Source organism: Hyperolius riggenbachi, chromosome 12 (genome assembly GCF_040937935.1).
Source record: "Hyperolius riggenbachi isolate aHypRig1 chromosome 12, aHypRig1.pri, whole genome shotgun sequence".
NCBI lineage: Eukaryota > Metazoa > Chordata > Amphibia > Anura > Hyperoliidae > Hyperolius > Hyperolius riggenbachi.
In genome coordinates, this window is record NC_090657.1 from 19,282,657 (window position 1) to 19,295,430 (window position 12,774).

General features: G+C 45.0%; 1 protein-coding gene across 2 annotated transcripts in view; it reads right to left on the reverse strand.

The window, feature by feature from the left end:
* The window catches only part of PRKCA (protein kinase C alpha), a 535,637-nt gene that overhangs the window by 158,927 nt on the left and 363,936 nt on the right, over positions 1-12,774 (reverse strand). For both annotated transcript variants that reach the window (XM_068262584.1, XM_068262583.1), the window contains exons 4-5: positions 12,614-12,725; positions 3,958-4,086 (exon numbers count right to left, since the gene is read on the reverse strand). In XM_068262584.1, coding sequence (XP_068118685.1) covers positions 3,958-4,086; positions 12,614-12,725 — 241 coding nt within the window. The remainder of the gene's footprint in view (positions 1-3,957; positions 4,087-12,613; positions 12,726-12,774) is intronic.

Sequence of the window (12,774 nt, forward strand, 5' to 3'; positions counted from 1 at the left end):
CTCCCACTATCTAACCCTCTCCTAAAATACTCTGTGCTGCTGGAGGACTCTGCACCTTCCTTTATATAACACTCCTCTCCTGATATACTCTGTGCTGCTGGAGGACTCTGCACCTTCCTCCATATAAACACTCCTCTCCTGATATACTCTGTGCTGCTGGAGGACTCTGCTCCTTCCTCTATATACCACTCCTCTCCTGATATACTCTGTGCTGCTGGAGGACTCTGCTCCTTCCTCTATATAACACTCCTCTCCTGATATACTCTGTGCTGCCGGAGGACTCTGCTCCTTCCTCTATATAACACTCCTCTCCTGATATACTCTGTGCTGCTGGAGGACTCTGCCCATTCCTGGATGCTTAGTTTGCTCTGTTTCAGGTGAAAGCAGTAGGGAAATCAGAATGCATGGCTAAAACTGTTAAAAACATGGCAATACCTGAGGGGAGATGTGGCTAAACTTGTGGGGGTCATGGCTACAATCTGCATGGAGTTTGCATATTCTCCCTGTGCTGGTGCAGAATTCCTCTGGGCCCTCTGGTTTCCCCCCACATCCCAAAATCATTCTGGTTAGTTAATTTGGTCCTCAAAAAAACTGGCTTATGGGGCCATTTCCACCTATGCGAATTTGCAGCACATTTTCTCACATAGGAATTTGACAAGGAAACGCAGGCCTATAGAAATCAGGCTGACGTCTGATTCACACGCAGGGAAGAAAAATCAGATGCCATGCAGCAAAGAAACGTAGAAGACACGGCTAGAGGAATCTGGAGACGCCTGGCATCACAGCTGTGTCAGCATCATGTCTCACAAGACACATACCGAGCACAGTGGAAACAGGCCCTTAAAGTGGATCCGAGATTAACTTTTCATAATTGCATAATTGTGTTCCTTTCCTATTGTTTATAGGGCATTCCTCAAGCCAAATACTTTTTTTTGTTTTTGTTTTAATACTATAATTCCCTATAAACTAAACAAGCCACGCCCACAGGTTTCAGAGAGCCAAAGCATTTTCAGACAGTAGCAAGGGCTCATGGGAGCTCAGTCTAGGCAGGAGGAGGGGGAGGTATTACTAGCCAGAGATTTCAGAGGCAGAGGGGAGGAGGGAGGAGGAGGGGGATTAGGTTTTTTTCACAGGCTGAGTGCTGAAGATGCAGATAAGATTGCAAAGTGTGTAATGTTTACAAACAACATGGCTGCTGTCATTGTATCACAGGAAGAAATGATCATATTCTATTGAAGCTGTTTGCAGCTAGATTTGCTGTGTAAACTATCTAAACTTTAGATAAGATATATAGACAAGTTACTTGTTATAGTTAGTTTTTCATCTCGGATCTGCATTAAGGCGCCCATTAACCACTTGAGGACCATGGTCTTCAACCCCCTAGTGACCAGGCTATTTTTTACAATTAAGGCCACTGTAGCTTTAATGGCTAGCTGCAGGACCGCACAACTCAGCACATAATGAGTCCACCCCTTTTTCTGTCCACCAACAGAGCTCTCTGTTGGTGGGCTCTAGTCCCCGCTGGGATGTTTATTTTTATACAAATAATTATTTTATTTTTAAATATATTTTGCTATTTTTAAAAAAACATTTTTAAATTACCAATAGCCAATTCAATCAGATCAATAGAATCAATCCGGTCAATTTGGTTAGCAGGAACTCGGCTGTTAATGGACACAAGTTATCATTTCTGATGATCAGACATCATCGATCAGCCACAGGATTGTGCAGTTAAAGGGAACCTTTACACCATGTTAGGGACATCAGACAGACTATGGTAGAGACATTAGATTGTGATCTCCTCTGAGGGACATTCAGTGAAATGACTGCTAACTCTATAAAGTGTTGTGGAAGATTCCACCATTATATAAATACAAACTGATATTTATGAGGGAAGAGGACTGTACTTGGGGCAGACATAGCTATACTTGAGGAACAAGACTATACCTTCCTGAGGTACATGGCTATATGTCTGCGGGAACAAAGCTATAGTTGTCAAATATCATGGCTATCATATTGGGGAGGGGGTAATACTTGGAGGACAGAGTAATAGTGGAGAGGAGATATGGCATTACTTTGTAGGGGAAATTACTTTACTTGTGGGGGACATGGCTATACTTAAGGGGTGCATAACTTTACTTGTGGTGGACACTGGAAACACTTGTGGCATACATGGCTACAGTTGTCTGGGACATGGCTATACTTGTGGCATACATGGCTACAGTTGTCTGGGACCTATACTTGTGGCAAACATGGCTACAGTTGTCTGGGACCTATACTTGTGGCATACATGGCTACAGTTGTCAGGGACATGGCTATATTTGTGGCATACATGGCTACAGTTGTCTGGGACATGGCTATACTTGTGGCATACATGGCTACAGTTGTCTGGGACATGGCTATACTTGTGGCATACATGGCTACAGTTGTCTGGGACCTATACTTGTGGCATACATGGCTACAGTTGTCTGAGACATGGCTATATTTGTAGCATACATGGCTACGGTTGTCGGGGACATGGCTATACTTGTGGCATACATGGCTACAGTTGTCTGGGACATGGCTATACTTGTGGCATACATGGCTACAGTTGTCTGGGACATGGCTATACTTGTGGCATACATGGCTACAGTTGTCAGGGACATGGCTATATTTGTAGCATACATGGCTACGGGTGTCGGGGACATGGCTATACTTGTGGCATACATGGCTACAGTTGTCTGGAACATGGCTATACTTGTGGCATACATGGCTACAGTTGTCGGGGACATGGCTATACTTGTGGCATACATGGTTACAGTTGTCTGGGACATGGCTATACTTGTGGCATACATGGCTACAGTTGTCTGGGACATGGCTATATTTGTGGCATACATGGCTACAGTTGTCGGGGACATGGCTATACTTGTGGCATACATGGCTACAGTTGTCTGGGACATGGCTATACTTGTGGCATACATGGCTACAGTTGTCTGGGACATGGTTATACTGGTGGCATACATGGCTACAGTTGTCTGGGACCTATACTTGTGGCATGCATGGCTACAGTTGTCTGGGACATGGCTATACTTGTGGCATGCATGGCTACAGTGGTCTGGGACATGGCTATACTTGTAGCATACATGGCTACAGTTGTCTGGGACATGGTTATACTTGTGGCATACATGGCTACAGTTGTCTGGGACATGGCTATACTTGTGGCATGCATGGCTACAGTTGTCTGGGACATGGTTATACTTGTGGCATACATGGCTACAGTGGTCTGGGACATGGCTACACTTGTGTGGGGCATGGTTATATTTGTGGGGAAACATGGTAACCGGTAAGGGGGGACATGGAAGAAAAAGGAGGGAAGAAACATTTTCCAAAGTAAAAGTGGATAACTTATATTCAGAGTTGACCTTATTTAACTATCAGAGTTAAATTCTAAATGCCACATACAGTATATTTCAAATAATTTCTGGCAATTAGCAATACAAAGGCCTTTTTTTCCTCTTTTCATGTTTTATATGAAGAAAATTATATTTACAGAAAACAGATTTCACTGGGGGCATTACTATGGAGGACTGTGCCCAGCACATCCAGCATACTGAAACAATCTTCACTGGGCTCTAATACTGTGATTGGAATCTGTTCAGAATGATAGAAAGCAGAAATATAGCTTCAAATGTGTTGACACAAAATTGTTACAAAACAGCTGGTAAACAAGGCTTTTTTTCACACAGGCTGTGCTGAGAGGCCTCTGAAAAGCATTTTAGCATTGCTGGCTAAAAAAGCTCTATGTGTATGTTGGGTTTACAGAAAAAGTTTCTTTGATAGTTGTTCTTTAAGTACATCCAATAACTGTCCTGGTATAATGTGTGCTGCTGGAGGATTCACACCCTCAGTTGTCTCCTATAATAAACATAGTAATCGTTCCCTTGGTTTACTGTCAATCTAAATAGAGCCATTGCTTACCGGTAACACTCAGTAAGTCGTTGCTCACTTCTGCCTTCAGGAAGATCCGTCCCCTCTTCTCTGTATGGTCCATACCACATAGACTGGGCACATTGACTACACATACCTTATGTACATTCATATCACAGGCTGTGGAGAGAAAACAGACACATGTACCAATGAATTATGTGACTTCATTGAGCATCACTAAAGCTATTAGACGCAAAACTATTGCTTGTAATGGTTGTATACTGTATATACTGTATACTACACTGGTCTGCATGTAAACTGAATGGTCCCCTCTCTCCTTCTGACCATCCTGTGATGATGTGCTGAATTTGGAGAGGTTTGGTACCTTTCTGGAACACATGCTAAAATCTGGGGAGTTAAACTGGTTGTTGAAAGGCAACCTACAGTGCGAGAGATATGGAGGCTGCCATATTTATTTTCTTTTCAACAATATCAGTTGCTTGGCAGCCCTGCTGATCTCTTGGGCTTCAGTAGTGTCTAAATCACATTACTGACTTTAGTCAAATACATTTGATCTGCATGCTTGTTCTGTGACTAGTGTTATATACCAGTGGTGGCTCTGCACTCTGTATCTGTGTTGTATACCAGTGGTGGCTCTGCACTCTGTATCTGTGTTATATACCAGTGGTGGCTCTGCACTCGGTATCTGTGTTATATACCAGTGGTGGCTCTGCATTCTGCATCTGTGTTATATACCAGTGGTGGCTCTGCACTCGGTATCTGTGTTATATACCAGTGGTGGCTCTGCATTCTGCATCTGTGTTATATACCAGTGATGGCTCTGCACTCTGTATCTGTGTTATATACCAGTGGTGGCTCTGCATTCTGCATCTGTGTTCTATACCAGTGGTGGCTGAGCACTCTGTATCTGTGTTATATACCAGTGGTAGCTCTGCACTCTGTATCTCTGTTATATACCAGTGGTGGCTCTGCACTCTGTATCTGTGTTATATACCAGTGGTGGCTCTGCATTCTGCATCTGTGTTATATACCAGTGGTGGCTCTGCACTCGGTATCTGTGTTATATACCAGTGGTGGCTGAGCACTCCGTATCTCTGTTATATACCAGTGATGGCTCTGCATTCTGTATCTGTGTTATATACCAGTGGTGGCTCTGCACTCTGTATCTGTGTTATATACCAGCGGTGGCACTGCATTCTGTATCTGTGTTATATACCAGTGGTGGCTGAGCACTCTGTATCGGTGTTATATACCAGTGGTGGCTGGGCACTCTGTATCTCTGTTATATACCAGCGGTGGCTGAGCACTCTGTATCTCTGTTAAATACCAGTGATGGCTCTGCATTCTGTATCTGTGTTATATACCAGTGGTAGCTCTGCACTCTGTATCTGTGTTATATACCAGCGGTGGCACTGCATTCTGTATCTGTGTTATATACCAGTGGTGGCTGAGCACCCTGTATCGGTGTTATATACCAGTGGTGGCTGGGCACTCTGTATCTCTGTTATATACCAGCGGTGGCACTGCACTCTGTATCTGTATTATATACCAGTGGTGGCTCAGCACTCTGTATCTGTTTTATACCAGTGATGGCTCTGCACTCTGTATCAGTGTTATAAACCAGTGGTGGCTCTGCACTCTGTATCAGTGTGATTTACCAGTGGTGGCTCTGCACTCTGTATCAGTGTGATTTACCAGTGGTGGCTGTGCACTTTGTATCTGTTATATACCAGTGGTGGCTCTGCACTCTGTATACCAGTGGTGGCTCTGCACTCTGTATACCAGTGGTGGCTTTGCACTCTGTATCTGTGCTATTTACCAGTGGTGGCTCTGCATTCTGTATGTGTATTATATACCAGTGGTGGCTCTGCACTCTGTATCTGTGTTATACCAGTGGTGGCTCTGCACCAGTGTCATTTACCAGTGGTGGCTCTGAACTCTGTATCTGTGTTATATACCAGTGGTGGCTCTGCACTTTGTATCAGTGTTATATACCAGTGGTGGCTCTGCACTCTGTATCCATGTAATATACCAGTGGTGGCTCTGCACTCTGTATCTGTGTTATATATCAGTGGCGGCTCTGCACTCTGTATCCATGTAATATACCAGTGGTGGCTGTGCACTCGGTATCTGTGTTATATACCAGTAGCGGCTCTGCACTCTGTATCTGTGCTATTTACCAGTGGTGGCTCTGCATTCTGTTTGTGTATTATATACCAGTGGTGGCTCTGAACTCTGTATCTGTGTTATATACCAGTGGTGGCTCTGCACTCTGTATCTGTGTTATATACCAGTGGTGGCTCTTCACTCTGTATCTATGTAATATACCAGTGGTGGCTGTGCACTCGGTATCGGAGTTATATACCAGTGGTGGCTTTGCACTCTGTATCTGTTTTATATACCAGTGGTGGCTCTGCACTCTGTATCTGTGTTATATACCAGTGGTGGCTCTGCACTCTGTATCTGTGTTATATACCAGTGGTGGCTCTGCACTCTGTATCTGTGTTATATACCAGTGGTGGCTCTGCACTCGGTATCTGTGTTATATACCAGTGGTGGCTGTGCACTTTGTATCTGTGTTATATACCAGTGGTGGCTCTGCATTCTGCATCTGTGTTATATACCAGTGGTGGCTCTGCACTCGGTATCTGTGTTATATACCAGTGGTGGCTGAGCACTCTGTATCTCTGTTATTTACCAGTGATGGCTCTGCATTCTGTATCTGTGTTATATACCAGTGGTGGCTCTGCATTCTGCATCTGTGTTATATACCAGTGGTGGCTCTGCATTCTGCATCTGTTATATACCAGTGATGGCTCTGCACTCGGTATCTGTGTTATATACCAGTGGTGGCTGAGCACTCTGTATCTGTGCTATTTACCAGTGGTGGCTCTGCATTCTGTATGTGTATTATATACCAGTGGTGGCTCTGCACTCTGTATCTGTGTTATACCAGTGGTGGCTCTGCACCAGTGTCATTTACCAGTGGTGGCTCTGAACTCTGTATCTGTGTTATATACCAGTGGTGGCTCTGCACTTTGTATCAGTGTTATATACCAGTGGTGGCTCTGCACTCTGTATCCATGTAATATACCAGTGGTGGCTCTGCACTCTGTATCTGTGTTATATATCAGTGGCGGCTCTGCACTCTGTATCCATGTAATATACCAGTGGTGGCTGTGCACTCGGTATCTGAGTTATATACCAGTGGTGGCTCTGCACTCTGTATCTGTGTTATATACCAGTGGTGGCTCTGCACTCTGTATCTGTGTTATATACCAGTGGTGGCTTTGCACTCTGTATCTGTGTTATTTACCACCGGTGATGCTGCAGGAATACACTTCTCTAACAAGGAGATCATAAGCCTGCACCATGCTTAACCACTTCCCGACCGCCTAACACACAGGGGCGGCCGGGAAGTGGAGCCCTTAAGGACCGGCTCACCCACAGAGGCGGCGGTCCTTGTAACCCATGGGCGGAGCAGTCGCGTCATCCGTGACGCGATCCTCCGCCGGCGCCTGTCACCGCTCGCCCGCCGCAACATCCCGCCGGCTATATGGAAGCGCCGGCGGGATGTTAACCCCGCGATCGCCGCATACAAAGTGTATAATACACTTTGTAATGTTTACAAAGTGTATTATACAGGCTGCCTCCTGCCCTGGTGGTCCCAGTGTCCGAGGGACCACCAGGGCAGGCTGCAGCCACCCTATGTCGCACCCAAGCACACTGATTTCTCCCCCCCCTGCCCCAGATCGCCCACAGCACCCCTCAGACCCCCCCCCTGCCCACCCCCCAGACCCCTGTTTGCACCCAATCACCCCCCTAATCACCCATCAATCACTCCCTGTCACTATCTGTCAACGCTATTTTTTTTTTATCTCCCCCCCTGCCCACTGCCCCCTCCTGATCACCCCTCCACCCCTCAGATTCTCCCCAGACCCCCCCCCCCCCCCTGTGTACTGTATGCATCTATCCCCCCTGATCACCTGTCAATCACCTGTCAATCACCCATCAATCACCCCCTGTCACTGCCACCCATCAATCAGCCCCTGACCTGCCCCTTGCGGGCAATCTGATCACCCACCCACACCAATAGATCGCCCGCAGATCCGACATCAGATCACCACCCAAACGCAGTGTTTACATCTATTCTCTCCTCTAAACACCCACTAATTACCCATCAATCACCCCCTATCACCACCTGTCACTGTTACCCATCAGATCAGACCCTAATCTGCCCCTTGCGGCGGGCACCCAATCACCCGCCTACACGCTCAGATAGCCCTCAGACCCCCCCCCCCCTTATCAATTCGCCAGTGCATTAGTTACATCTGTTCTTCCCTGTAATAACCCACTGATCACCTGTCAATCACCTTTCAATCACCCATCAATCACCCCCTGTCACTGCCACCCATCAATCACCCTCTGTCACTGCCACTAATCAATCAGCCCCTAACCTGCCCCTTGTGGGCAATCTGATCACCCACCCACACCAAAAGTTCGCCCGCAGATCCGACGTCAGATCACCTCCCAAGGGCAGTGTTTATATCTGTTCTCTACCCTAAACATCCACTAATTACCTATCAATCACCCCCTGTCACTGCTACCTATCAGATTAGACCCCTATCTGCCCCTAGGGCACTCAATCACCCGCCCACACCCTCAGAATGCCCTCAGGCCCCAGCCCTGATCACCTCGCCAGTGCATTGCTTGCATCTATTCCTCCCTCTAATCACACCTTGAGACACCCATCAATCACCTCCTGTCACCCCCTAGCACACCTACCCATCAGATCAGGCCCTAATTTGCCCCGTGTGGGCTCCTGATCACTCGGCCAAACCCTTAGATCCCCCTCAGACCCCCTTCCGATCACCTCCCCAGTGCATTGATTGCATCTATTTTCCCCTCTAACCACCCCCTGAGACACCCATCAATCACCTCCTGTCACCCCCCTAGCACTCCTATCCATCGGATCAGGCCCAATACAACCTGTCATCTAAAAGGCCACCCTGCATATGACCGGTTCTACAAAATTCGCCCCCTCATAGACCACCTGTCATCAAAATTTGCAGATGCTTATACCCCTGAACAGTCATTTTGAGACATTTGGTTTCCAAACTACTCACGGTTTTGGGCCCGTAAAATGCCAGGGCGGTATTAGAACCCCAGAAACTGACCCCATTTTAGAAAAAAGACACCCCAATGTATTCTGTTAGGTGTATGACGAGTTCATAGAAGATTTTATTTTTTGTCAAAAGTTAGCGGAAATTGTTTTTTTTTTTCCACAAAGTGTCATTTTTCACTAACTTGTGACAAAAAATAAAATCTTCTATGAACTCGCCATACACCTAACGGAATACCTTGGGGTGTCTTCTTTCTAAAATGGGGTCACTTGTGGGGTTCCTATACTGCCCTGGCATTTTAGGGGCCCTAAACCCTGAGGAGTAGTCTAGGAAACAAATGCCTCAAAATGACCTGTGATTAGGACGTTGGGCCCCTTAGAGCACCTAGGCTGCAAAAAAGTGTCACACATGTGGTATCGCCGTACTCAGGAGAAGTAGTATAATGTGTTTTGGGGTGTATTTTTACACATACCCATGCTGGGTGGGAGAAATCTCTCTGTAAATGGACAATTGTGTGTAAAAAAAAAATCAAACAATTGTCATTTACAGAGGTATTTCTCCCACCCAGCATGGGTATGTGTAAAAATACACCCCAAAACACATTATACTACTTCTCCCGAGTACGGCGATACCACATGATTGGCACTTTTTTGCAGCCTAACTGCGCTAAGGGGCCCAAAGTCCAATGAGTACCTTTAGGATTTCACAGGTCATTTTTGTTTCAAGACTACTCCTCACGGTTTAGGGCCCCTAAAATGCCAGGGCAGTATAGGAACCCCACAAATGACCCCATTCTAGAAAGACGACACCCAAACGTATTCCGTTAGGAGTATGGTGAGTTCATAGAAGATTTTATTTTTTGTCACAAGTTAGCGGAAAATGACACTTTGTGAAAAAAAACAATTAAAATCAATTTCCGCTAACTTGTGACAAAAAAATAAAAACTTCTATGAACTCACCATACTCCTAACGGAATACCTTGGGGTGTCTTCTTTCTAAAATGGGGTCATTAGTGGGGTTCCTATACTGCCCTGGCATTTTAGGGGCCCTAAACCGTGAGGAGTAGTCTTGAAACAAAAATGACCTGTGAAATCCTAAAGGTACTCATTGGACTTTGGGCCCCTTAGCGCAGTTAGGCTGCAAAAAAGTGCCAATCATGTGGTATCGCCGTACTCGGGAGAAGTAGTATAATGTGTTTTGGGGTGTATTTTTACACATACCCATGCTGGGTGGGAGAAATACCTCTGTAAATGACAATCTTTTGATTTTTTTACACACAATTGTCCATTTACAGAGTTATTTCTCCCACCCAGCATGGGTATGTGTAAAAATACACCCCAAAACACATTGTACTACTTCTCCCGAGTACGGCGATACCACATGTGTGGCACTTTTTTGCACCCTAACTGCGCTAAGGGGCCCAAAGTCCAATGAGTACCTTTAGGATTTCACAGGTCATTTTGAGAAATTTTGTTTCAAAACTACTCCTCACGGTTTAGGGCCCCTAAAATGCCAGGACAGTATAGGAACCCCACAAATGACTCAATTTTAGAAAGAAGACACCCCAAGGTATTCCGTTAGGAGTATGGTGAGTTCATAGAAGATTATATTGTTTGTCACAAGTTAGCGGAAATTGATTTTTATTGGTTTTTTTCACAAAGTGTCATTTGTCCGCTAACTTGTGACAAAAAATAAAATCTTCTATGAACTCACCACACTACTAACGGAATACCTTGGGGTGTCTTCTTTCTAAAATGGGGTCATTTGTGGGGTTCCTATACTATACATTTTAGGGGCCTTAAACCGTGAGGAGTAGTCTTGAAACGAAATTTCTCAAAATGACCTGTGAAATCCTAAAGGTATTCATTGGACTTTGGGCCCCTTAACGCCGTTAGGGTGCAAAAAAGTGCCACACGTGGTATCGCCATACTCAGGAGAAGTAGTATAATGTGTTTTGGGGTGTATTTTTACACATACCCATGCTGAGTGGGAGAAAGAGCTCTGTAAATGAACAATTGTGTGTAAAAAAAATTAAAAAATTGTCATTTACAGAGATATTTCTCCCACCCAGCATGGGTATGTGTAAAAATACACCCCAAAACACATTATACTACTTCTCCTGAGTACGGCAATACCACATGTGTGGCACTTTTTTGCAGCCTAACTGCGCTAAGGGGCACAAAGTCCAATGAGCACCTTTAGGCTTTACATGGGTGCTTACAAATTAGCACCCCCCAAAATGCGAGGACAGTAAACACACCCCACAAATGACCCATTTTGGAAAGTAGACACTTCAAGGTATTCAGAGAGGGGCATGGTGAGTCCGTGGCAGATTTCATTTTTTTTTTTTGTCGCAAGTTAGAAGAAATGGAAACTTTTTTTTTTTGTCACAAAGTGTCATTTTCCGCTTACTTGTGACAAAAATTAATATCTTCTATGAACTCACTATGCCTCTCAGTGAATACTTTGGGATGTCTTCTTTCCAAAATGGGGTCATTTGGGGGGTATTTATACTATCCTGGAATTCTAGCCCCTCATGAAACATGTCAGGTGGTCAGAAAAGTCATAGATGCTTGAAAATGGGAAAATTCACTTTTTGCACCATAGTTTGTAAACGCTATAACTTTTACCCAAACCAATAAATATACACTGAATGGTTTTTTTTTTTTTAATCAAAAACATGTTTGTCCACATTTTTCGCGCTGCATGTATACAGAAATTTTACTTTATTTGAAAAATGTCAGCACAGAAAGTTAAAAAAATCATTTTTTTGCCAAAATTCATGTCTTTTTTGATGAATATAATAAAAAGTAAAAATCGCAGGAGCAATCAAATAGCACCAAAAGAAAGCTTTATTAGTGACAAGAAAAGGAGCCAAAATTCATTTAGGTGGTAGGTTGTATGAGCGAGCAATAAACCGTCAAAGCTGCAGTGGTCTGAATGGAAAAAAAGTGGCCGGTCCTTAAGGGGGGTAAAGCCCACGGTCCTCAAGTGGTTAAAGCAATCTATTACAGCTATTGGCTATGGCCTGCCGTCTCCATGGAAGTGGAAGTGCCATACTCTTCTGGAACAAGAGCCAGGGTGTCCTATGTTTAACTCCCATGTTCCTGTGGGCACCTATACAGCACAGGCTGGTTCTCTTCCATTTTCTCCACTTTAACTGCTTACAATCCTGCACATCTGAAACTCTCGCAGGCCACATAAAATGGCGAGAGGGGCCAGATTCAGCATTTGGGCCTAGAAGGTTGGTGGAACAATAACAAGATATATAAATGATTCTGGTAAATGGTCCAGCTCTTTAGATTGTGAGAGATGCTTCAGCTGTGGTGTCACATGACATCTGCCATCTCTCCCTGTTGTGTGGGATCTCACCTTCTATCACACGGGTCAGCGAGGAGAGGACGCACTGATCTGGAATCAGGGGTGATTAGTAGTAATAGGAGTGCAGATGCAGCAGGATTTACACCTCATACAACATATCTGCAACATGTGCAGCCACAGAATTCACCAGTGTAAACATCTATCTGCAAGGCAGAGAAGCAGCGGTATGGTCTGTTACTTACTCTCGCATTTCATGCCTTGGTGTATCAACCCGTAGAGCAGCGATCCGCAGTGGTCGCAGAAGGTGGGGCTCCCATATGTGTGAATCTTAAACTTGTGCTTACTGCGCGGGTCCTGCAAAACACAAGGCATCAGTAGCCAGTTAGTGACAAAGAAACAGATC